At 54.1% G+C, this 26402-nt stretch overlaps 1 protein-coding gene across 5 annotated transcripts in view; it reads left to right on the top strand.

Moving 5' to 3' along the window:
* The window catches only part of RASSF2 (Ras association domain family member 2), a 47468-nt gene extending 21500 nt beyond the window's left edge, over positions 1 to 25968 (top strand). For all 5 annotated transcript variants that reach the window (XM_055131889.1, XM_055131891.1, XM_055131892.1 and 2 more), the window contains 10 exons: positions 2502 to 2592; positions 7129 to 7204; positions 12544 to 12695; positions 14947 to 15035; positions 17164 to 17324; positions 17832 to 17933; positions 18862 to 18913; positions 19501 to 19622; positions 21190 to 21287; positions 22598 to 25968. In XM_055131889.1, coding sequence (XP_054987864.1) covers positions 2534 to 2592; positions 7129 to 7204; positions 12544 to 12695; positions 14947 to 15035; positions 17164 to 17324; positions 17832 to 17933; positions 18862 to 18913; positions 19501 to 19622; positions 21190 to 21287; positions 22598 to 22667 — 981 coding nt within the window. In that variant the 5' untranslated portion in view covers positions 2502 to 2533 and the 3' untranslated portion in view covers positions 22668 to 25968. The remainder of the gene's footprint in view (positions 1 to 2501; positions 2593 to 7128; positions 7205 to 12543; positions 12696 to 14946; positions 15036 to 17163; positions 17325 to 17831; positions 17934 to 18861; positions 18914 to 19500; positions 19623 to 21189; positions 21288 to 22597) is intronic.
* The last annotated feature ends 434 nt before the right edge of the window (positions 25969 to 26402 follow it).

The following is a 26402-nucleotide window of genomic DNA, read 5'->3' as shown; positions in this document are numbered from 1 at the left end:
TAACTTAAAGTTGGCAAAGATCAACTGTGCCCATCCAGTGCTACTTTGGGGTACATGGTGGGGGGTTGTTTCATTTTCTGAATGGAGCTCAGCTCTCCACTTGCCCCCAACTTCAGCCCATTTCCTGATTTTGCCACAGTGAATGACCAAATCACAACAGTGTGAAACCCACAAATTCTTTTTTTAAAAAAGTTTTATTGAATCACCATAAGATACAGTTACAAAGCTTTCATGTTTGAGATTCAGTCATATAATAACCGAACACCCATCTCTCCACCAGTGCACATTTTCCATCACCAAAGTCCTCAGTATCCACCCCCCCTCATCCCAGTCTTCACACTGCCTCTATGGCAGACAGTTTCCCCAAGACACTCTCTCTACTTTTGGGATTATGCTTTGCCTGAATTTTTCCACCACCATTCAAGGCTGCCTGCCAGGCTTGAAAATAGATAATTTATTTTTTGTTGCTCATTTTGAATATCACGAGAGTTCAAGCAGCCGCTTTGTGGCCACATGCTTCTGGGATCCTAGATTGTAGATGGTTGGGTTCCGGAGACATCTCTGTTGGGCACTATTCCATTTTGGGATTCAACTGGCCGTCTCTGGACCAGGGCTGTTGGTGCGCCAAGATGGCACCTGTCAGAAGCTTGTGGGCGTGACAGCTCGGCCTCGGAGCGGGTGGGGAGTATTGTGGGACTGCCGGGCACCTTGCCGCCATGTGGCCTGGAGATTGAATCCTGGCACCCGAATACCTGGCCTTGCTTGTGGGAGCTCTTGGGTGCCGGGATTCCATCTGGAGAGGGCAGGGAGACTGCTCCTGCTCCATCTGGGGTGCCCTGGGGAAATGGACTCGGTATGAAACCCACAAACATTAAGTGAGAGTCTGACACGGGTCTTGTGGGACTGAAATCAAGGAGTCGGCAGGCTGGCTTCTGGGTCCTAGAGGCCCCAGGGGGAATCCACTTCCGATCCTTATAGCGTCTTGGGACCACCCTTGGTTGTTTCTTAGCTTGTACCTCTTCCTCCTGCTTCAAAGCCTGTGCAGGGGCCCAGTGCCAGCCACGTACAGAGCTGGTGCCTTCCCTTTGTCCTCTCTCTGTCCTCTCTCCCGCACCCCAGGATTCCTTTCCTTTTCAAGGCACCATAAACCTACCACTGTCTGTACCACACATGGTTAATCCTTTCAGCTGATCTGGATGGACACTTAAAAATTTTATTTATCTATATTTATTTTTAATTTAATTTTGATTTTGTTTTTTGGGCCCACACTCAGCGATGCTCAGAGGTTACTCATGGCTCTGCACTCGGGAGTCACTCTTGGTGGTGCCGGGGATCGAACCTGGTTGGCTGTGTGCGAGGCAGACGCCCTCCCCGCTGGACTGTTGCTCGGGTCCCATGTACGGGGCTTGGGGGGCCCCACCTTCTTGTGCTGGGTTAAGCACATTGCACAAATGTCTCTGAGTTCCTACTTTTACTTATTTTGTGGGTGTATACCCGGAAGTGGAATATGGCTGAATCATACAGTAATGCTGTTTGGAATGTTTTTGAGGAACTTCCATGCCACTTGCACAGCCACTGTGACTTTTACGTTCTTCTCAGAAGGAGGCAAAGCTCCAATTTCTCCACACCCTCCTCCCGACACTTGGAATTCCTGTTCCTTAGCAGCCACCAGAGAAAGTGGGGGCTGCTAGTGGCTAGAGACCAGGGTGGCTGCTACATGTGCCCCAATGCTCAGGCCAGCCCCACTCGGGGAATGACCCTGAAGTCAGCAGTGCCAAGGCGGCGAACCCCTGACGCGTGTCTACCTGAGTATCCTATGCATCCAGATAGATGGGCATCTCTTTTACGCCTACACATCTTATGCATATTTATTTTATGCATAGTTATTTTTATTTTTGGCTTCAGGGGCCATGCCTGTTGATTCTCAGGAGTTACTCCCAACTCCGTGCTTAGGGACCCCTCCTGACGGTGCTCAGGGGACCATATGGGCTGCTGGGGATTGAATCCAGGTTGGCCATGTGCAAGGCAAACGCCCTCCCCTCTGTGCTGTAGCTCCGGCTCCAGTTTTATGCATATTTTATGCCTGCACATCTGTTTTTTTCTGTGCTGGGGATCAAACCCAGATCTCATGCCTGCAAGGCACATGCTTTACTGCTGAGCTATAAGCAGGGTTGGATTACTGGGGTGGGGGGGGTGGGGGGCTCCCAACTGGGGCTCAGGGCTCCTTCCTGGTGACTCAGCCAGTCAGGACAGGGGTCCAGTTCTAGGTCCGAGGATGAGCTGCTTCTCGTGTCCTGCAGTGCCAGGACTTACCAAGTCACACTCGGAGTTGCCCGAGGGCTGCCAGGGCTGCATCCGTGATGCTTGGGAGACCATGAGGTGTTGGGGACCAAACACGGCAAGTGCATGAAGCCTGGCACTCGGCCCCGGCCCCGGCTTCTGTGCACTTTTCGGCGCCCTGACCTGACCTGACCTGACCCTCTGTCTCCTTTCACATCTAGGCCGCTCCTTCTGATGACAAGAGAAGGGAGATATGGACTACAGTCATCCAGCTGCCCTCGTCCCGTGCGGACAGGACAAATACATTTCCAAGTAAGAGCCTTTGTGATGGACTTTCTTTCTGGGTCTTCTGGACACAAGTGGTGGGCTCACGTGTGGGAGTGGCAGCTGAGTGCACTAGTGAGAACATTGTCGGGTCGTTGTTGTGCATAAAAGCCGCTGTGAGCGCCCCTGAGACACAGAGTGAGGAAAAGTGCAGCTTGAAGACATGGCACTCTGGAACTCTGAAGTCATGGAGGGCTTCCAGGAGGTGGTGATGCTGGCTGCTCTTGGTCCTGTCCTAGGTCCTCTTCTGTCAGAAACCTGCCTGTCTGCCATCCCTTGTGCTGCTGACTTTCGGCTGAACTAGGATCAGACAGATGTCCCCTGTACAGAGGACACGGTTGGTTTTGTGGCTGTCTAACCTCTGAAATACCTTGTACCCCAAGTGTTGGCTGATGTAATTGGATTAGGATTTGAGCCTAAATTGCCTTTTTTTGATGTGAAATTGGAGGGATTTGTTGTTATGCGCAGCACAGGGATTGTATCTCTTGGATGATCTCGTCTTCACAGAGAATTTAACTCTCTGGACCAAAGTGTTTTTTTTTTTTTAATTTTATTTATTTTTTTTATTTAAAAATTTTTATTAGTGAATCACTGTGAGGTACAGTTACAAACTTATGAACTTTCATGTTTGCATTTGGTTTACATCCCTTCACCAGTGCCCATTCTCCTCCACCAATGTTCCCAGTATCCCTCCCACCACCCCCACCCCAACCCCCACCACCCCACCCTGCCTCTGCAGCAGGGCATTCCCTTTTGTTCTCTCTCCTGTTGGATGACCCACTCGGGTTGAAAGCTGCGTGCTGAAAGTAGACTACAGACTGAAAATGATGGCCACTCAATACCTCTATTGCAAACTACAACATCCAACAAGTGTTTTGTTTTAATTTTGGAGAGCGAGGAGGTGTTTTGGACCATAATCAGTGGTGCTCAGGGATCACACCTGGGGGTGCTTGGGGGATTGAACTCAGCTGTGAGCAAGGCCAGGGACCTACCCCTTTGTTATCATTTTGGCCCTGGCAAAGTTGTTTTTCCATCCGTTAGACACTCTTAGCTGAGAACACATAGTTGTGTGAACTGAATCATGCTGATCTGTTCAGCCCTAAAGCAGATAAACTCCTAGTATTTCTACTGGCCAGTCATTTCATTTTCCTTAAATGAATGAGAATGAATGAATGAATGAATGAATTGCTCCCCAGCAGTGCTCGAGGCCACCGGGGCTACATGTGGTACTCACGAGACTGAGGAGGCGCCAGGAACTGAACCCAGGACCTTACCTTGTGCATGCCAGGGGTGTGCTCTAACCTTTTCTGAAAATTCAATTAAAATTGTTTGGGGGTGGTTTTTGTCACACTCAGCAATTCTCAGGGGTTACTCCTGGCTGTGCACTCAGGCAGTAGTCCTGGCAGTGCTCGGGGGACCATGTGGGATGCCGGGGATCGAACCTGAGTCGGCCGTAAGCAAGGCATACGCCCTCCCAGCTATGCTCCAGCCCTGCATGCCAACTCCCTGCCCCCCCCCGCCCCGGGTCAGTCATTTCAAGCCCCATCTAGTTTCGGATCTCTGTGTTCAGAGTGCCAAACAGATTTTGTTTAAAGTTATTTGGAGTCACATTTTTCCCGAGTTCGTTTTGGCTTGCTTAGCATCACTCCAAATTAGCTGGGCTTAACTTGTCAGAAGTTTGATGGCATTTTCAGTCAGTTTTAGCCCGTGGTGTGACCCCCACATCTCTCCCCTGCATGGGTGGACGGAGAGAGAGCAAACGCCCCCACGCTGACCTGGGAAGAGGCAAAAGGTCCTGGCAGCTGCCCTGAGTCCCAGCCCAGACCTTAGAAATGCACTTTATTTTATTTTTTTAATTTTACTTTTATTAAATTTTTTTTTATTAGTGAATCACCGTGAGACAAAGTTACAGACTTACAGGTTTTCATGCTTACGTTTTGGTTATGATCGAGTACCCATCCCTCCACCAGTGCCCATTTTCCACCATCAATGGTCCCAGCATCCCTCCCACCACCCCTACTCTGTCCCCTTCACCTCACCCTGCCTCTGTGGCAGGGCATTCCCATTTGCTCATTCTCTCTTTTCGGGTGTTGTGGTTTGCTACAGAGGTATTAAGTAGGCATCACGTTCAGTCTATAGTCTATTTTCAGCCCGTGTCTCCCATCCCTAGTGGGCCCGCCTAGCACCCTTTGCTTGGTGATCCCTTCTCTATCAGAGCTGCTTCTTCACCTAGCATGTGAGGTCAGCTTCCAAGCTGTGGAGTACTCCTCTTGGTACTTATCTCCACTATTCTTGGGTGTTAGTCTCCCATTCTGTTACTTTATATTCCACAAATGAGTGCAATCTTTCTATGTCTGTCCCTCTCTTTCTGACTCATTTCACTTAATATGATACTTTCCATGTTGATCCACCTATATGCAAATTTCATGACTTCATCTTTTCTAACAGCTGTATAGTATTCCATTCTGTAGATGTTCCAAAGTTTCTTTAACCAGTCATCTGTTCTCGGGCACTCGGGTTTTTTCCAGATTCTGGCTATTGTGAACAGTGCTGCAATGAACACATAGGTGCAGATGTCACTTTTACTATACTTTTTGGCAGCTCCGGGATATATTCTCAGAAGTGGTATTGCTGGGTCAAATGGGAGCTCAATTTCTAATTTTTTGAGAAGCCTCCATACTGTTTTCCAAAAGGGCTGAACCAGTCGCATTCCCACTAGCAGTAAAGGAGAGTCCCAGAAATGCACTTTTAGATTTCCTCACATGTTCTCAGAGTGCTGAGGGCTCACGAGCAGGTGGGCTTCTCTCTCTTTTCAACAGGAGAGCTGTGCTCCCACGGGACCCTCCCCGCCAATAAGATCAGTTTCCAGGCTTTGAAAGTCTCTTGAAAAAAACTGAGGTGGGGAAAGGGTCCCTTTTGGGCCACAGCTGGTGGTGCTCAGGGCCTTCTCCTGCTGGGGCTCAGGGGAACAGATGTGTTGCCAGGGATCGAACCGGGGTCCGCTGCACCCAGGCAAGTGCTTTAACTCCTTTACTATCTCTCCAGTCTTAATTTTTTTTATTTGAAATAAGATAAAAGTTTCAAATCATCTAGAAGAAAATGTTCTAGGCAGGGCCCAGAAGTTGCTCACCCTAACAAGGAGAACTGGTCGGAAGCTTTGGCGGGGGGAGTGCAGTGGGGCAAAGGCAATTAGGAGAGAGAAGGGACCACTATGACAGTGGCAATTGGAAATTATCACTTTGGACAAGAACTGAGTGCTGAAAGGAAGTAAAGGATGGTGATGTACATGTATTGTACATCACCATGTATTGTACATGTATTGTACATGTACATGTATTGTACATGTATTGTAAACATGGTGATGTACCTGTATTGTACACCGTAATATGCAGGAAGGGGTGGGGGGCAGAGAGAGAGAGAGAGAGAGAAAGTGCCAGGCTGGCCAGGTGAGCGTGGCAGAAACTGAGGACATCAGTGTGGGAAATGTACACTGGTGAAGGGACAGTGTTGGAACATTGTATGACTGAAACAACTTTGTAATTGTGTATCTCATGGTGATACAATTACAGAAAAAAAAAGAAGTCTCTCTTTCTGCCCATTCTGATCATTCTCACCAGAGTGACCACTGCCCAGAACTCTGACTCACTCTGAAACTCATCTAAGGGATGATGGCCAATGTGCCCTTTTGTGTTTGGTATCTTTCACTTCAAACAACATCTGTGAGATTCGGGGTGAGGGGGATACGATGCAGCTTGCACTGCCTCATCACGTTGCTATGGAATATTCCTCTGTGTGGCAAGAGCTGCCTTTTCCTCCTCATTCCACCACGGAGAGAAGCTTGAAAGCTTTTACCCTCACAAGCGGGTCATGCCTACGAAGCATCATCGGTAGATCACAGACCTGTCCCTTTGCACCTTCTGCAAAGCCTTAGAGATTCTGAGCCCCCCGAAGCTCTGTTTGATGGTCCTCTGTCAAAAGACAGCATGCACGAGGGGAGAGAGGCTGTGGAGAAGCCTGTCTGTGGACCAGAAGTGCGTTTGCCTCTGGAAACTAACTGACTGGCTGAGGCCTCCCAGTTCGGCGTGGCTTTGGGGAATATTATTGGGGCAGATCGCGCTGCCTTCTTTCTGGAGTTGCTCCTTCCATTGATGTTTCATGTATTTATTTTTGGGTTTTGGGGCCACATCTGGCGATGCTCAGGAATTGCTCCTGACTGTGTTCGGGGCTAACTGGGATCAAACTGGGGTTGGACGCGTGCAAGACAAGTGCTCTACCCACTGTGCTATCTCTGAGGCACCACTGATTCTTGAGGCTGGTGTTTATTCTTGATGTTGACCCTGGAGAAGCCAGGAATGTTGGGACAGATGGGGTGGTGGTGCAGAAGATGGAACTCTGGGTATGGCCAAACGCCTGCAGACAAACCTAGGGTAACCGAGAGTTGGGTTCCAGGGGAAAAGAGGGAACGACCATATTTGAAGTGGCTTCTCTGAGAACGTTGCTTGTGTTCCCTCCTCCACGCTCCAGGAATGAACTTCTCTTGCATCTGAAGACCTATAACTTGTACTATGAAGGCCAGAATCTGCAGCTGCGACACCGTGAGGTAAGGATCAGGTGTTCAAGGACACTGCAGAGGGCTTCTTCCCAGGTGGGAGAGTTTGGTCTTTGTCCCCCCCACCACCACCACCATGTCCCTGGGATCTGCCACAGTGAGAGGCCTCTCAGATATTAGGAGTCCCTGGAGTTCTCTGGAAGGAGACTCCAGATCTCATTCTCTTCTTAGAAATGATGAACTCCGGGGCTGGAGCGATAGTCCACTGGGCAGGGCATTTGCCCTGCATGCAGCCAACCCGGATTCAATCTGCGGCTCTCTGTAGGGTCCTCTGAGCACCACCAGGAGTGATCCCTGAGACAGAGCTGGGGAAAAGTCCTGAGCACTGTTGGGTGTGGCCATCTCCTCCCACAAAAGATGAGGTTTTCTGTTCAGGGATAGTTCAGGGCCCATCCAGGTGAGTTAACACGAGCCTCCCAAATGGGGTTAAGTCTGAAGGACCTTGTGAAGGACTTTCAGTGACCTATAAGCAGGCTTCCTCTGGTAGGGCAAGTCAGAAACCTTCCCCAGCACTCAGTGTGTATTCATGTTGGCCCCCGTCCCTTTGCACAGCAACCCAGACAGGCAGGCAAGTCTGGAGGGCACCCCTTATCCCTGGCCGGCAACTGCAGCTTTTTGGGTTCCTGGCAGTGTTTAGAGGGACCATATGGGATGCCGGGGATCAAACCTGGATCGGCCTCATGCAAGGCAAACTCCCTCCCAGCTGCACTATGACTCCAGTCCCTGAGGGTTCCTTCTTGAAAGGCCCTCTCTCACCCCCCTGTCTCTGCCCTGCCCCCATCCTGAATCTAAGCTTACTCATCCTGGATCCGTTTCTGTGACAGCATTATCAGATAGATGCTGAGTTATAGAGGAGCTAGGCGGAGTAAGTTACACGCAAGTGTTCCTGACCAATAAGAAGGCCTTCGGGCATCTCTCTGGATTCATTTTCAAGGTGTGGAGCCGTGGCGATGTAATCCACAGAGAGGGATCACTGATGATAGAATTTCAGCTACCAAGCCAGTGACCTGGTCTAGTCTCTGGCTGTGGCTGGGGACAGAGTGAGGGACGTGATGGCCTTCTCTTTATCCCTAAAATCACTCCACTTAGGCAAAGTCTTACTTTGAGTTGAATTCTGTCCTACAATCATGGGATCTAAGATGCAATTCCAGCCTTCAGGGCCATTAGTCTATGGCCTATTTTTTTTTTTTTTGTTAAAATTAATTTATTGAAAAATCAGATTTATTGTTGCATTGAATGACATTATCAGGGTTAAAAGACAATAATCATAATGGAAGAATATTAGATATCATGTGTGTTATAAGGGATTATATGTATAATATAAAAATAAATTTTCTAATACATTAATAAAAATTATCAAACACAAAATATTCTAAATATCATTAGACATTAGAAAAATGCATTAAGCACAATCAAATACTATATCCTATGTGCTTGAATGGCAATAAATAAGATAAACAACAAATGTTAGGGAGGATGTGTTGAAATTATAACTCTAATATTTTCCAATGAGAATATAAAATAATAGGATTTTTTTTATAATTTATTTATTTTTAATTAGAGAATCACCGTGAGGGTACAGTTACAGATTTATACACTTTTGTGCTTATACTTCCCTCATACAAAGTTCGGGAACCCATCCCTTCACCAGTGCCCATTCTCCACCACCCGTAAACCCGGCGTCCCTCCCACCCTCCCCAATCCCATCTCCCCCCCACCCCACCCTGCCACTGTGGCAGGGCATTCCCTTCTGTTCTCTCTCTCTAATTAGCTGTTGTGGTTTGCAATAAAGGTGTTGAGTGGCCGCTGTGCTCAGTCTCTAGCCCTCATTCAGCCCGCAACTCCCTTCCCCCACATGGCCTTCAACTACAATGTAGTTGGTGATCGCTTCTCTGAGTTGCCCTTTCCCCGGAACGTGAGGTATGGCCTATTCTTGAATGCAAACTATGCTTCCCCAAGACCCCTAGGACCCCAAAGTTGCTTTAGCCTCTCCTGCCCTCTTTACTCCCCCTTTCTCTAAAGATGATGATGGGTTTGTTATTCACAAGCCAGGGTCATTGGTATCTACAGCCTGGGCCTGAAGACACAGCCAGTGATGACCTGGGTCTAATCTCTGAGCCCTGGCCAGACGGTTTGGTTCCTAGGGGGTTGAAGTGGTCATATAGCAGGTAAGATGTTTACTCCTTACATGCGGCCGGCCCTGGTTTGATTCTCAGCACGATATAAGATCCCTGAGCACAATTAGGAGTGATCGCTGAGCCCCCATCAAGGAGTAAGACCTGAGGAGTGCTGGGTGAGGCCCTCCGACCCCATATTTGGTTCAGAAACCAAAACTCTGCAAAGGGGGCTGGACCTTTAATTAAAAATTTTTTTTTTATCTTTGTGTGTGTGTGTGTGTGTGTGTGTGTGTGTGTGTGTGTGTGTGTTTGGGCCACACCTGGCAATGTTCAGGGCTTACCCCTGGCTCTGTGCTCAGGAATCCTTTTTGGGGGTTCAGGGGACTATATGGGATGCCAGGGATTGAACTTGGGTCGGTCGCGTGTGAGGCAAGTGCCTTACCTGCTGGCCTGTTGCTCTGGTGCTGCTCCTTTTCAGACGTTTTCCTCAAAGCTTCTACAAATGAGTGGCCGACGTTAGCAAAATTTTACTGTGATATGTAAGGGCTAAATTGCAGTTTTACTGTGCTTCCCAGGTGCTCCTTTGCATTAAAAAATGCCTTCTTTTGATGTATTGATGCAGTGAAAGTTAGAAGCATAAGCAGGTCACTAAGTGCAGTTACGGGGGAGGCAGCCAGGGGCAGGAGGTCCGAGTGGCCCGTGTGAGAGCTGGGCTGTGAATAGGTCATAAATCGTAAAGCTGGCCAGAGCAGGACAGAAGGGCCCCAACCTGCCTGCTACCTAGGTGGGAAGGGCAGTGGGGCCGAAAAAAACAATTAGTACATTAATGAACGTCTGTTCAGGACCCAAACAGAATGTACCCACCAGAGACTTCCCAGCGAGGACCCCCTCACAGTCCTGTGCTGTGCCCCTCCTGCCTCAGTGTCCCTCAGTATATACTGTATATACTGAGTAAAGCCGATCAAGAAAACCCCATTGTTTGGCTCTTTTCTTTGTCCCACCATTTGTTAGACTGCCAGAAAAAATTCCTGTAAAAGTGCCCTGAACCCCTGCCTGGGGCCATTTCAGGCAACTTCCTAGTTGTGATCTGTCTTGCCATTAAATAATTTAACTTCCTTGGGGCCGGAGTGATAGCACAACGGTAGGGCATTTGCCTTGCACGCGGCCGACCTGGGTTTGATTCCCAGCATCCCATATGGTCCCCTGAGCACTGCCAGGAGTAATTCCTGAGTGCAGAGCCAGGAGTGACCCTTGTGCATCGCCGGATGTGACCAAAAAGCAATAATAATAATAATAATAATAATAATAATAATAATAATAATAATTAACCCTCCTTGTTTTCTCACCTAAAGATGTTTTCAGTGTGATTGATGGATAGATTTCGTTACAACAATTGTACTCAAACCAGCTTTCCTGGGGAGTAGCCCCTTAGAATAAATTCTTGAGATGCTCGGTGATGAAAGAGCTTCGTGCTCACAGACGCAGTGAGTGTGAATGTTCAGGCCTTTAGAAGGATTTCACATTTAACTTCTCATCAGTCAGCAGCCCTGGAGTGTAAATTTGGGTTTCTTGCAGGATTTATTTATAGATGACAGCTCAGAGAGTGGCAATCTCCCCCCCCTCACTCATCAGAGACTCAGGGAAGTTGAGTGGTTAAGGGCCGGAGCACTGGCTTTGCATGCGGGGACCGAGGTTCCTGGGTACCACGTAACCCCCAGAGCACCATGGAGTCAGACAACCCCTCCCACAGGAAATCTGAATTACACGGCATGTCCCAACGCATGATCATTTGACCCCCCCTTTCCTCCCCTGACGCCCTCTGTGAGGTAACGGTTAATCTGCTAGGGATGCTAGGGAGTTCCCTGAAGCACAAATGGGGGAAGATGCTTCGAGTGTCCTCCCAGCAGCCTGTCAGATTGCTAAACACAGAGCCACAGACACAGCGGGGCGGGGAGGAAGCTAATTCCAGAGCTGAGTCCTTGTTTCTGTTAGCAAGGCTAGTCTCGCTTTAAGAGATGGGTCTGTTGTTCTTGAAAGTCATTTAGTATAAAGATAGACTTTGTGGGAGAGGGAGGTTGGGCCATACCTGGCAGTGCTCCGGGCTTACTCCTTGCTCTGTGCTCAGGGGCCCATATGTGGTGTCTGCTACTGAACTGGGGTCAATTTCATGCAAGACAAGTGCCCCTACTACTGTACTATCTCTCTGTTCCCATTGTTGGCTTTTTGCGCTCTTGTAACAGAATACTCTATAAATTATAGTGTATTTTCTTCTTCCTTCCTTTTCTTCTTTATTTCCTCCCTTCCTCCCTCCCTCCTCTCTCTCTCCCTCCCTCCCTCCCTCCCTCCCTTCCTTCCTTCCTTCCTTCCTTCCTTCCTTCCTTCCTTCCTTCCTTCCTTCCTTCCTTCCTTCCTTCCTTCCTTCCTTCCTTCCTTCTTTCCTTCCTCCCTCCCTCCCTCCCTCCCTCCCTCCCTCCCTCCCTCCCTCCCTCCCTCCCTTCCTTCCTCCCCTCCTTGCTCCCCTCCTCCCCTCCTTGCTCCCCTCCTCCCCTTCCTCCCTCCCTCCCTCCCTCCCTCCCTCCCTTCCTCCCTCCCTCTCTCCCTCCCTTCCTTCCTTCCTTCTTTCCTTCCTTCCTTCCTTCCTTCCTTTCTTCCTTCCTTCCTTCCTTCCTTCTTTCCTTACTCCCTCCCTCCCTCCCTCCCTCCCTCCCTCCCTTCCTTCCTCCCCTCCTTGCTCCCCTCCTCCCCTCCTTGCTCCCCTCCTCCCCTTCCTCCCTCCCTCCCTCCCTCCCTCCCTCCCTCCCTCCCTCCCTCCCTCCCTCCCTCCCTCCCTCCCTTCCTTCCTTCCTTCCTTCCTTCCTTCCTTCCTTCCTTCCTTCCTTCCTTCCTTCCTTCCTTCCTTCCTTCTTCCTTCTTTCTTGCCTTCCTTCTTTCCTTCCCTGCTTCTCGGGTCTGCCTCATGCAGGGCAGGTGCCCCCCCCGCCCCCCCCACTCTCTCGGGGTCTAAAGAGCTTTTCCTGATGGCGCCTGTGCATTTGCACTTCTGGGCTGCTTTGGTGCTGGCCTCTCCGGTCAGCTTTGGGGGCTGCAGGGCAGCGCCTCAGAGCTGGGGTGGGGCTGCCTCTGCCCTGTGACTCTCCCTCGGTGTGCTCAGCAGCACCCATGGCAGGGTGGCGCTGGCTTCTGTGTGGGGTGCAGCGTGCCTGTCTGTGGCAGGAGGAGGACGAGTTCATCGTGGAGGGGCTGCTGAACATCTCCTGGGGGCTGCGCCGGCCCATCCGCCTCCAGATGCAGGACGACCACGAGCGCATCCGCCCGCCCCCCTCCTCCTCTTCCTGGCACTCGGGCTGCAACTTAGGGGCACAGGGGTGAGTGTGGGGTGACGGGCTGGGAGGGGGTACGGGCCCAGCCTCTGCACGTCCTGAGGCGGATCAGCCTTAAACTTCTCTCCGCCAGCCCCGGTGCCCCTCAGATGGGGAGGGGGGCTGGGCACTGACTGCGGGCCTCACCCCTTGTTGCGCCTGTCTCCAGAGGAACTGTGACAGGACAAGAAGGGGAGACTCCGAGTGTGAGAGAGGAATCCTGGGTGCCCGTGGGAGCCAAGGGCTTTTGCCCCTGGGGAACACCCCAGTCTTTGGTGTGTGTGTGTGGGGTGGGACCAGCAGCTAGCCAGGCCCCGTTTGCAGATGGTGGGTCGGGTACCCCGGCACCCCGGGCCCGCCCTGCTAGCCCCTTCTCACAGAACAATCCCGCGCCACTGACTGGGAGGGCGAAACCCTCTGAACCAGCTCTCTGGGCCTTGGGGGGACCGAGGAAGAGGGAAAGGAATGTCAGTTCTGTGCCAACCAAGCGGGGTCGGCCAGGGGCCAGGAGTTGAGGGGTGGGAGGGCATGTGCTGGTCAGGTGTCTGGAAGGTTCTGTCCTCCGAGTCCCCGCTGGAAGGTCATTGAGGCTGAGCCTGTTTCCCACCTCTCCCCGTGCCCCACTGAGTAGCTGCCCGCCTGGCGGGAGGCTTGCTCTCCGGCTTCCCCGAGCATCAGCGTTTAGCTTCCAGAAGCTTCTGAGGCCAGCCCGGCCCGGGGGCGGGGAGGGCGTGGAGCCTGGGGCGCTGCCCGCGGTCCCAACCACAGGGGTGTTTTAGAGGAGAGCCCAGCCCTCTTGTGCTGACCACTCTGAACACGGCCTCCAGCTCCGCAGCCAAATCTCTCTCCCGAGTGGAGAGAAACCGATGCTGTGGCCCAGGCGGGGAGCGGCCCCGGCCCCTCCGGGAGGTCAAGGCAGGGCGCCCCTGCCCTCCCTGTTGGCTGCGGCTGCCGCCCCCGGCTCTCTGGCTGCTTCTCACTTGGCGGGCTTCGCGCTTTGGCTCTGCTCAGTTCCAAGGGGCCCAGCCCTTTGCACAGCCCCCAGCCTGCCGTGGGACATGCCGTTCCGAAGAGCGATGGTTTCTGGAGTCGCAGCCCGCCCCAAAGCCCCTGGCTGGGCCTGCCAAGGGCCCCTTCCCGGCCGCGCCGGTCTCCTCTTCCTGCTCTGCGGCCGCAGGCCGGGCTGGTTCTTGACCCCTGCAAACGCCTTTAGGGAAAATCTGGGGATGGTGAGTCCTGTTTTCCGGTGGCTGCTGAGCCCGGCTCCAGCACACGGTAGCTGCCGAGGGGCCCCGTTTCCCAGGTTCCCCAGCTGTTCCCGTACTGGGCCTCCAAGTGTCCCTTCTCCCGTGAGAGGAAGTTTCTTCAGACTCTCCACTTCTTTTGAAAAACACTTTGGGGGTGGGGGGTTACCCAGTTGGTGCTCATGGTTTGCTCCTGGCTCTGCACTCACCTTTACTCCTGGTGGGCTCGGGGGGCCTGCCGGGTGCTGGAGACCCACGTGGTCCAGGTGGGCTGTGTGCGAGGCAAACACACACCTGCTCGCTGGACTGTCTGCAGCCCCCAGATTGCCCAGGCCCCGAAGCTGCCTGGCCCGGGGCTTCTCTGCACTGGCTCCCGGAAGGGCCTCGTTGTCCCCCTCCCCATCCCCGCCCCGCCCCTACTGGATGGTCCAGGAGGCTGCGTCCTTTCGACTTAAAGCAGTTCTTTGCCAGTGGGCCGGGCCAGACCCCCTGGGGTCACCCGTGTCCGGTGTGGCTGAAGGCTTCGTCCCCGCCACCTGAGCTCACCGTCTCCCGGCCCACAGCGAGCCCGAGTGACCGCCACTCTCCTCTGGATGCCAGGAGCGTTTGGAGCCGCTCCTCCAGCAGAAAGGGCTGGAGCAGGAGTCCCCCCCTGAGCCGTGAAGGACTGTGTTGAGGGGCTTCCCCGGGCCGCTCTCGAACCAGCCCGCGCTTAGCAGAGCTGCCGCTGGCTCCTTTGCTCTGAGGGACACTGGGTTGGATGAGTTGGGGGCTGGGCGCCTGCAGACACATCGAATGAGCCCCTCCGTGTAGATCCCCACCCTGCGCGGTGCTCAGCAGAGGAGCAGGGCCAGCCTCACTGGCACTGGCACAGCCCCCTCACCCCCACTTCCCTGGAGGCCAGATGCGTGTCAGAGCTGGGGCACAGCAGGTGGAATGCGCTCCTCGCAGGAGTGAGGTGGGCTGGGGCGGGGCCTCCTTCCCCGGGGCCGACCAGGCTTTCTCTGCCCCAGGGCCATCCTGAAGCCCCTCACCATGCCCGACATTCAGATCTCGGAGGTGGACGCCCCGGCAGAGAGTGAGGAGAAGCCGAGTCCTGCAGGTACGGCCCTGGAGTCGGGCGCCAGGGGGCGAGGATTGGTGGCGCACATGTCTTCTGTTGCTCGTCTGCCCAACAGATAAACCCCACGGGGTTCAAAATGCAAAGGGGGTGGAAAAGAAGGCACGCTAAGGCCCGGCAGGAGGGCTCCGTGGCCGAAAGCACCTGCCTGGCAAGGGTGAAGCCCAGAGTTCGATCCCCGGTCCACCCACATGCACACTTTGGGTTCTCTTTGCTGTCGGGGACTGCCGGCGTCACAAAAGAGTGTGTGTTGTCTGATGTCTAGTCAGGCGTATGTGAGTACCACAGCTGGGAGTGTGACGCCCGGCGAGCATGGGTGGGAGCACCACACAGGCCTGCAGCGAGCACCACAGGTGAGCTGTGTGATCCGTGAGCGCTGCAACAGCAGCAGCAGCAGAAAGGAAGGGAGAGAGGGAGCGACAGAAAGAACTGGGCTGGGGAGACGGCCCGAAGGGTCCGAGCACGTGCTTGGTGTGCATGCTGCCTGGACTTGATTCCTGGCCCTGCTTGCTCCGGGGCGACCTCAACTGCAAAATCTTGAGTCACCCCCCCACCCCACCTCCCAGCACCACCAGGTGTGGCCTAAGCCCCCTCCCTCAATAAAACAAAGCACTCGGTTTTCCCTCTGCTCTACCCACTTCCTACCCAGTGTCTCCCTAGGAGCTGAGTGAAGGCCCCAGCACAGGAAGGAATTCTGCACTGACATAAGCCCACGCACGCTACTGTCTCTCAGGCTGGGTGCCACTCCTCTCTTCCTCTTTCCCTTTCTGTGCTGTAATATTCTGCACACCTCCCTCTTTCTCTCCGTCCATTTGTCGTGATAATTGGTCCACACAAACCTACAGGGCGCATCTGCAGCCCGACCGAGGGGCCGTGCCCACCGTTTGGAGAAACGACGACGTGTCTCCCTTGCTCTCTATTGCCAGACTGCAGAGTCACGTCTGCTCGTTCCTATGACGGGGCAGGCTTGCAGTAGGTGACCTTGCGAGACACATGTCAACTCACCCATCTGTCAGTGTCTGCAGGATCCTTCCCAGCAGACTTGCTGGGCTCTAGTTTTCGCCCTGTGCATTTGTGAGTTTGCAAACTCTTGCGAGTCCTGGGATCGTGTTTATCCCACGCCAGGCACTGTCCCGAGAGCCTTATGGCAGTGGACACACTTAACCCTCACGATGACCCTATGAGGTGGGTGCTATTAGTCTCCCTATTATTATTATTATTATTATTATTATTATTATTATCATTATTCTGCGGTTTCTTTGAAGGCCACACCAGGTGATACTCAGAGGTGACTCAGGACTTGTCATGTGGGGGTTGTTCCCGGATGTGCTTGCGGGCCATGTAGCACTGAGGATTAAGCCTGGATATCTACATGCAAAGCACATGATCCAGCTTGTTGAACTATCTCCCTGGGCCTTAGATATTCAATTTTATTTATTTATTTATTTATTTATTTATTTATTTATTTATTTATTTATTTAATGGGGGGAGGTTTGGGCCACACCAGGTGGTGCTCAGTGCTAACTCCTAACTCTGTGCTCAGGGATTACTCCTGCCCAGGCTCTGGGGCCATATGGGATGCCAGGGATCGAACCCTGGCTGACCATGTGCAAGCCAGGAGCCCTACAGGCTGCACGGTTCCTCAGGTTTCTCTCCCCATTTTAAAGATAAGAAAAGTGAGTCACAGAGAGGTTGTTGTGATGAACTGGGCCTTGGCCTTAGCCCTGGCTCCAGGCCTGTGCTGAGAGCACTTCCTTGGACAGGCCTCAGTGAATGCACGCCATGTCCCTGCTCCCCACCTCCCAGTGGGAGTCTCCCCCACACACCTCTGCTTGTGGAGAGACAGTGGGGGCGCAGCATTGACCCTGAGGCGCTTCTGTTGAGGGTGTCGGGGGCCAGGAAGGCAGAATCCCTCCTTCGGCCACGGGCAGTGGGCTGCGGCCCCCGGGCTCCCTGGCGTGTTTTTGCAGGGGTTAAGGGTCGGGTGTTGGAACATGGTATGACTGAAGCTGATACCATGTATCTCAGTGATTCAATTTTTTAAAAAAAATCATATCCCACACACCAAAGGAAAAAAAAAAAAAGGAATCATCTTTGTCTTCCCTCCCAGACTCCAGGGGCCTGAAGCCTGTACAGGAAGACACCCCACAGCTGATGCGCACACGGAGTGACGTCGGGGTGCGTCGCCGCGGCAACCTGAGGACTCCCAGTGACCAGCGGCGAATCAGACGCCACCGCTTCTCCATCAACGGCCATTACTACAACCACAAGGTGGAGGGCCCGGGGGAGAGGGGGCTGGGGAAGGGGGGGCAGAATCCTTCCTGGGTCACAGCAGCTGGGGGTCAGTGATACCTGGGAAGCCAAGCCCTGGGGTTAGGGGCGAGTTGCAGGCCTGGGGGCTCTGGGAGGCATGAGGGATGTCCGAGCAGCCTCCCAGGTGTGAGGGACCCATAGACACCCCTCATCTTCTCAACCCTGTCTGTGCTCGAGCTCCTGGTTGCCCCTGAGGCAGCGTGGTGGGACACGGCCCGAGGGTGTCGAGCGCCGGGCACACGGCCCCCTGCCTGCTAACTCTGGGTCCCCCCTGAGTGTGAGTCCAGGAAGAAGCGCCTGTTGGGGGCGCCAGTCACTGCGGCTTCCCGAGGCTTCCTGGAGACGCCTGCCCCTCTCTGTCCCCCTGGCCTTCCCCAGTCTGCCCCCCACAGCGTCCCTTAGTCGGGGCTCAGGGCCCAGCCTGCGGCTCCCGGGAGCAGCGCGCCTCACGGCCCTGTCTTGCAGACGTCCGTGTTCACGCCGGCCTACGGCTCCGTCACCAACGTCCGCATCAACAGCACCATGAGCACGCCGCAGGTCCTCAAGCTGCTGCTCAACAAATTCAAGGCACGTTCGCTCCAGGGGCCCCGGGGAGCAACCCAGTGGGGGCTCGGGGAAGTGTGGGGTGAGGGCGACGCAGAGGGTCTGGGGGTCCTCAGCTCTGGCTTCGCCGGGCAAGGCAGCACGACTGGGAGCTTTGGGAAAGCAAGGTCCCAGGGGTGCCAGGGCAGAAAACTGGGTATACTCGTGCTAGGGGAAATGAGTGAGAAAGAGAGGGACAGACATGAAGGACTTCACTCATCTGTGGAGTATAGAATAACATCACATGAGACAGACACCCAAGGACAGTAGACACAAGGGCCGGGAATATTGCCGCATAGTTGGAAGCCTGCCTCATGAGCTGGGGGAGAAGACAGCTGGGACAGAGAAGGGATCACTAAGACAAGGATGGCTGGAGGGATTGGTCAGGATGGGGGACGGTAGATAAAGGACCAAACGTGATAGCCTCTCAGTATCTGTACTGCAAATCATAATGCCCAAAGTGAGAGAGAGAGTATGGGGGAGATTATCTGACATGGAGGCAGAAGGAGGGTCGGAAAGGGGGGTTTACTGGGGATATTGGTGGTGGGGAATTGCACTGGTGGGGGATGGGTATCTGATCATTGTATGACTGAAACTCAAACATGAAAGCTTGTAACTATCTCACAGTGATTCAATTAAAAAAAACTGGAGATACGGAGGAAAGCAGGTGAGGGAGCCCTTGGGCAGAACATGCAGTGGGCAGGAGAGAGAGGGCAGGAGGGCGCTATGGCACTGCTGGCCCCACTTGTGGTGACACCTGTATGGAGTGATTCCTGAGCACAGAGCCAGGCGTAAGCCCTGAACACAGCCGGACGTGCTCCAAAACACCCCCTCTCCCAACCAAACGGAGGGGAAGGGTGCGAGGTTAGCATGTACAAACACTCTCAACGAGTATCCTTGGCTCCTGATGCAGATCGAGAATTCGGCAGAGGAATTCGCCTTGTACGTGGTCCACACCAGTGGTGGTAAGTCTCGGGAACACCCTGCACTTGGGAAGGGCTAGTTTGCTCGGAACAGCAGGTGAAAGGGCCCTTCTGCCTCATTCAGTCTTAGATGCTTCCGGAGGTCCTTCACCTCCGAGGCTAGGAAACGTCACAGAGGGTCACTCAGGAAGTCCTATAACCTAACAGCTCCTCACAGTGAAGCAACCTCTCTAGAGCCGTCTGGAGCTGTCCTTCAGTGTGGCCTCTTCCGGGGGGTGAGGGGGAAGGCATGGTGCTGGCGTTGGGGTGGTGGGGGAGCCGACCATTGCTTCTAAGAAGGCCTCTGAAGGGGGCAGGAGAGCGGGTAGTACAGCGGGCAAGGCGCTTGTCGTGCATGCAGCTGACCCCCAGCATCCCATGTGGTCCCCTGAGCACCACCTGGAGTGATCTCTGAGCACTTCCGGTATGGCCCCCAAAGAGTAACAAGCGGAGGAGAGCCTCTCAAGTCACTGCTCAGTGAAAAATCAGTCTGGTCATAACTGCTGAGGCTTCCGGTCACTCTGGGCCCCTGAGTTGGCCAGTCCGTAAGTGAGCAAGGCCTCAGGCCGCCCCGGCCGTGTGTGTCCCAGAGAAACAGAAGCTGAAGAACACCGACTACCCGCTGATCGCCCGGATCCTGCAGGGCCCCTGTGAGCAGGTCTCCAAGGTCTTCCTCATGGAGAAGGACCAGGTGGAAGAAGTTACCTATGACGTGAGTGTCTTCTGGTCAAGGGTCTGTCTTCGGGAGCGGGGCCGCGGTGGGGCACGCATCTTAGGAGGTTCTGGCCTCCTGAGCTGCGAATTCTTGTAGTCCCTGGGTTTCTCGAAGCAGTGAGAATGAATGCAGAGATGGGGGTGAGGGTGTGTCCACAGGAGAGGCTGGCAGGGTGCCCGGGCACACAGAGGAAGGGAGAGATTTCTTGAGGCCATTCAGAGCCCTGGCAAACAGGCTAACGTTTGCTTGTTTGTTTGTTTGCTTTTTGCTTTTTGGGTCACACCCAGAAATGCGCAGGGGTTACTCCCACTCTGCACTCAGGAATTACTCCTGGCGGTGCTTGGGGGATCGTAAGGGATGCTGGGGATCGAACCCGGGTGGATTGCGTGCAAGGCAAATGCCCTTCCCACTGTACTACCCCACCAGCCCCTAGCAGACTAAGGTGTTGCAGTCCCTTTCTTTAGCCAGTACAGGAAGTGAGCAGCCTAAGATAAGTTTCCTCTTTTTTTTTTTCTTTTTGGGTCACACCCAGCGATGCTCAGGGGTTACTCCTGGCTCATGCACTCAGAAATTACTCCTGGCGGTGCTCGGGGAACCATATGGGATGCTGGGAATTGAACCCCTGTTGGTTGCATGCAAGGCAAACGCCCTACCCGCTGTGCTATCGCTCCAGCCCCAAGATAAGTTTCCTCTTGTCTTGGACTGAGGACATGAGCTGAGCAGTGAGAGGCATCCATCAGTCTTGCCTGCAGTTGAGCATCCCCCAAGTTTAGTCATGGACAGCAGCAAATGTCGGCTGCTGTGCTGGGTGTCTGCAGACTGGGGCTGAAGTTGGGTCTGCCCTGTGTGGCCCTGCTGAGAGCCAGGTGCCCGGGACAGGGATATCTGGGGATATGGTTCTTGACGGGCTGCTGGCTTGCATGCAGGCCACCAGACCAAACCCTACTGAATCTGTCAGTGGCAGCCACTCAGATGTGACTTGTATCAGTGTAGAATGATGCAATTCCTGTCCCAATGGCCAGAGACCAAGACCCGCCCACTGGCCAGAGCAAGCAATACAGCCAAGCCCAGCAGGAACAGAGTGGGAACACATACGAAGACTAGGGTGGGTAGAGCAGGGTGGGGTGGCTTCACTCGGCTCACCCGGGGCCTCCAGGTGTCTGCAGGCTGGGGATTGAAGTCAGGTGGGCCTTCACGTTTTGGAGGCTCGGTTGAAATGTGGAAAGGCAAATCACCATCATTCTCAGCCGTGGGTTTTGAACATGTCTGAGGAGAGGAGCAGTAGTTTGACGGGGGTGGGTTCCGACCGCTCTCTGCTTCCCTGGATCCAAAGAAAGCTCCTGTCCAGGCCTGGCTGCTCTGGTCTTGGCTTGAGAGCGCTTGGCCCCGCTCCCTCCGGCCTTCTGCAGCGTGAGGCTTGGCACCTGCTTCTGAGGAAATCCTGGAGGAGTGCAGAATAGACTTCCCACGGCCTTGTCCCTGCTGCGAGAGACAGGCTAGAAAGGTCGGACATCGTTCTGGGGTGTCCGGACACGTCCTGGGCAGACTCCTTCTTCCTCCCCAGGTGGCGCAGTACATTAAGTTTGAGATGCCCGTGCTTAAGAGCTTCATTCAGAAGCTCCAGGAGGAAGAAGACCGGGAAGTTAAGAAGCTGATGCGCAAGTAAGCCCCCACTGCAGTTGGGGGTCCTTCTGGGGTCCCCGTGTGTGTGTGTGTGTGTGTGTGTGTGTGTGTGTGGCAGCACTTTGATGGCAAAATTGCTGCTTGGACCTGGATCTTGGGGTTCTTCAGGGGAGACCCCGTTGATAAGCCTGTATCCATGTGGGGGGGGGGTCACTCTTTTGTGTTATAGACCTTTAGTGCAGGACAGAAAAATATCCCTGGGGATTTCCAGAAGCTCATGTGAGCAGGAACAGGAGAAAGAGCCCCTGACCTCTAAAACCGTTCCTCCTCCCTGTTGAACACTCATTTTTGTTTTGAGGGGGGCCACACCCAGTGGTGCTGAGGACTTACACCAGGCTCTGTGCTTAGGAATCACTCCTGGCAGGTTTCAGGAATGATATAGGATGCCGGGGATTGAACCTGGGTAGGCTACATGCAAGGCAAGTGCCTTACCTGCTGTGCTATTGTTCCAGCCCCTCTGTTGAACATTTCTACTTAGCTGTCCTTGAGTTAAAAGCCCTTCTTAGGGAAGAATTTTATGTATATATATACACACACATATATATGTATGTATATGTATATGTATATGTATATATAGTAGTAGATTGTATTTCATGGATATGACAGACCAGTTGATTGACTTTTGGCAGAAGAGGACAAGAGAAAAAAACAAAACAAAACAAAACTATATTAGCTTTTCGGGTGATCATGACTGGAAAGGCAGGGTTCCACTTATTTGACACTTTGCTGGTGGCAGATACTCCAAGTAGCATGTGCTGTGCTGTGCCAAGCCCCCAACACCAAGACTGTCCCCGTAGAGCTCAGAGGGTGCTGCATGCTCGCCCAGGAAAAGAGACGAAACTTCACTCACAGACAGTCCCCGGGTCCCCACACCTGGTCCTCCACATTCAGCCTCTTCTTCAAGGGCAGGTGCTGCGGTGAGGCGGGACCTGCGGAGTTGCCTTTCTTGGCAGCACAGGGTCAAACAGTGGCGTGTAATGTGGCCTAGTATATTCTGCGCCTAAGAAATGCTGTGGGCAGGGCCTGACACAGAGCTCAGTCGGCGGGGTCCCCTGCGGTGGTCTCTCCTTCACCATCTCATCCTTCTCCTGCCACAGAGCTTGGATTTGGTCTCTGCAGCTCATTCACCCAGCTGTGGAAGCGAAAGCAGGCAGCACCCCAGCTAGCGGGCTGGCCCGAGAGCAGCACCGAGGGCCGGGTCAGCCCATCTGCACCGACAGGAGTGCCAGGGGGGCTGGGCTGGGGGAGTGTGTTGTTTCCTCCTCGGCTGACGTGATTTCTGCCCCCAGGTACACCGTGCTCCGGCTGATGATTCGGCAGAGGCTGGAGGAGATAGCAGAGACCCCCGAAACCATCTGAGCCGACGGCAGGAGGGGATCCAGGACCACTGGGGCCATCTCTGCTAGGAGAAAACCCACAGGACGCCGGGGGCACTGCCCTTCCCGCACAAATGACTCCAGCTCCCTGCTTACCTCGAAGGGAAAACCCAGCAAAGCTCGGCCCACCCTGGGGTCCCGCCCTCCTTCTCTGCACTTACAAGGACTTTACAAGGACTTCGATTTTTGTTATAAGGAGAACCTGAAATGTGTGTGTCTGTGTGTATGTGAGCATGCGTGTGTGTGAGTGCGTGTGCATGCGTGTGGGCTGCACACATATGTACACACATGTGCACAGCTCATGTCTGAGTGTCCATCTGATGTTTTCACGATGATGGAATTCCAAGTAACACAGCACCAAGGCTGCTTCCCAGAGCCATCGCCGATCTGTGGGAGTTCAGCTGAGGTGATTGCATCCTTCCCTTGAGTGCCAGGGAGCAGCCCCCCGTGTCTCGACAGCTCACCTTTCAAAGGCAGAGATACCTCGCCCCCCACCCCACGCCCCCCACCCCCACCAGGCCAGCAGGACCGGTCAGTGGGGGATGCTGGGAAAGGAACTCGAGGGCTGCCCAGGCCTTTGGAGCCAGAGGCAGGGTCTGAGGCTCCTGCACCGGAGACTTGGTTTCACCGAAGACAAGGGCATGTGATGCCCTGTGTGGGGATGACATATCCAGTCAGTCACCCGTGGGCCATCTCTGGGGGACAGTTGGGATCCAGAAGTTTGGCTCTGAGGGTCCAGCTGGGACCCCAATTCCGGTTCCCTGAGCAGGCCGTCCAGGCCTCCCCATGACTCGGGCTGGCTCGTGACCTTGTTCTTGCTGGTGGTCAAGAGGTCACCCCACTTACAGACCATGGGGCGCCCGCAGACATGGAGGGAGCCAGGTGCCTGGGTCCACACCCCAACCCAGCTTGGAGACGATGTGCCTGAACTAGGACCCCTCTTGCCAGGGAGCGAGTATGGGGTTCAGAGGGGCTGCCCTGGGCAGGGGCAGAGAAAGGGTGGAGCTATGAGGCCTCTGCTTCCCGGGGTGACCTTTACAAGCAACCCCAACGTGGGGGCAGAAAGTCTGTTTCGGGGAGGCCAGACAGCTGGGCGCCCAGGTGCTGTGACCCATGGGAGAAGACCCAAGGTCAGAAGCAGGGTGCCGGGAGGGAGCTAAGCAAGCCAGAGGGTCATCTCTGAGCCTCGGGAACTGGGCAGATGAAGAGAGGGGCCTGCAAAGGGCTGTCCCCGCCCCCAAGGCCCTGTGGATGGCTCACAGCAGGCGGCCAGCTGCCACCTGCTGTTCAGCCAAGCCTCTCCCCCTCCTCCCTTGATAGGCAGTGCCAGAAGCCCTGGGGTGTGGGCTGGAAATCCAGAGGCCTCTGCACCTTGGAGGGTTTCCGCCCACCGTGCAGGAGTCAAAAGTGTGCCAAGAGCCTTCCTTCCTTTGTGAGGGCCCGGAAGGGGCTCCTTGGTGAAGGCGCTTCCGCAGTTTGAGAAAATGACTGGGCAAGCAGCAAGCCGTTTGCATTCTGAATGTCCAGGGCCTTCACAGGAGGGTCAGGAGGGAGGCTCACCTTTCTCCTTGCTGGGGGGCAGGGGATTTCCGGGAAGCACAAACTGCTAAATCATTGGCCGAGTCGTTCGTGATGGACCACTCGCCCTGGGCACCGGACCCCTCTGTCGGGCATAGGGTGGTGTGGACTCTGGGGAGGGGACAGTGTCAGGACTTGGGTTCTGCTGGGTGGGTGGACAGGCGGGAATCAGGCTCTCCCCTTGTCCCTGGCATGCCTGGCCACGCGCTGCCCTGTGCAGTCCCTCCCGGGCCCAGCCCACTCCTCACATCCTCGGCCCAGTGGGGAATTTGGGGAAAGTTCCTTTGAAAGGGCAGCGGCTGAAACAGACACTTCCCTGAGATTTTCTCACTGATATCACATGGCTTTGCAGCTTTGAACTCCTGACTGTTTTGTCTGGGTTTATGTAACTGTGGGCAATGACCCTGAAATTAGTGAGGAACAAAAGGCCAAGTTATATGGTCACCCCTCCCCTCCTCCTGTTTCTCCCCCCTCCCCCACCTCCTGTCTTTCCCCACCCCCACCCCAGCTTGTGAAAAGCAGCCTGGCCACATCTGGCTGCTTGCTTTTTCCAGGGTTGCAAGGTGATCCAATCAAGGACATAAAGCACAAGGTCACCTTCTGTAGTCCTGTCCTCGGGAAGGTGAGGACTTAAGTGGGGGTGGGGAGGGGTTATTTTAGGGGGTGATTGACAAGCACAAGTAACCCCTCCTGGGTGCAGACTTGCCAAGTCTGGGCACAGCCCTAACTGTGAGTTTCGGTTGAGGTTAGAGAACCCGGCAGCCACACACCCAGATCTGGGGTCAAGGTTGGGTTTGGAGACTTGGAAGAGAAAAAGTTCCACTCCCCTCTCTCCTCCTTACCAGAAAGAACACAGTCTTGTGTGCTCAAGCTCTCCAGATAAAGACATTTTATACATACTATAGATAAGACTTTGGCATAGACTAATAACCAAAACCAAAAATATTCTCAATGCAGTGACCTCTTGTCAAAACCTCTTTCTGTGCATGTGGATGGCACTGAGGCATGGAGCACTCTGAAAATGGGTCATTTCCCCATTCTGGAGCTCAGGGAACCTGGTGTCACAAATTCATCTCCAAGAGACAAAAAATATCCTCCTGCACACACACAAAAATCTCGGGGTCTCTAAGCGACCAGACCTTGGTGTGGAGGCAAGAAGTGAGGCCAAGGGATATTTCTTGGAGAAGTTCTAATGGTGCAGTAAGAACTCCCCTTTAGCGGTTTCACAGAAGGCCTGGCTCGAGGCAGATGAAGTGAGCAATCACCTGGAGAGGTGGAAATAAGAACTACCCGGCACCCCGCCCTCTGGGCTGATTGGCGGCGCGCTGGCCCTGTCTCGGGAGCCTACAGCGCCCCCTGGTGTTTAGCCAAGCACAAGACGCAGTCCTCAGTGGCAGCCTCAGTTTCCCCGGGGAATCCGCCCTGGGGATCTGTTTCCCAGGCTGGTGGTGTCTGGAGTGTGGGTGAGAGTGTTTTCCGAGGGAGTCCCCACCTGCTTTAGATGTGTGAAGTCTTGTCTTCATCCCCGTTTGCCTTTTGGCCTTGGCACATGACTTGGTTCCGAGTTTGGTTCTGAACTCACAAGCAGATGCATTTCGCTCTCTTCATATTCTTGGACGGGGCCGCGGTCGGGAGCTGTGAAGTTCTGTGAGGTTTCCTTTGAATGCACCTGATTTAGAAATGGTTGAAATAAAGCACTTTCCACAGCGGTGTCTGGGGGAGTGGTCTCCGGGGGTCTCCTGGGCGGGAAGCCCCAGGCATTGGGAGGACGGAGCAGAGGTGTAGCCCGGGATGAACTGACCTTCCTGCGGGGGCTCCGCTCCCGGGAGGAAGCGTGTGATGCGCTCACTCTCGCCAGAGTGCTCCTAGAGGAGGGAGGTGAGCGGACGCCCTGGGAGCCAGGTCTTCATGGAGTGAAGAGCTTTAATGAGGAGAGCTGCGAAATATCTACCGGGGGGCTGGGTATTGCGGGAAACTGCTCCCCTGTGGTGTCCAGAGAGTCTGGGGGGCCCTTTCCGGCAAGTCTCAGCCAACCGGGCTGCCAGGTCAGTGCAAATATCTAAGAATGCAAGACTGCTGTGGGCCGCGCCATGGTACCTAGAGGTGTGCGGGGGACGCCCAGGGGTGCTTGGAATTGAAC

This window comes from Sorex araneus, chromosome 3 (genome assembly GCF_027595985.1).
Source record: "Sorex araneus isolate mSorAra2 chromosome 3, mSorAra2.pri, whole genome shotgun sequence".
Taxonomy (NCBI): domain Eukaryota; kingdom Metazoa; phylum Chordata; class Mammalia; order Eulipotyphla; family Soricidae; genus Sorex; species Sorex araneus.
This window is presented reverse-complemented; position numbering and strand designations above follow the sequence as displayed.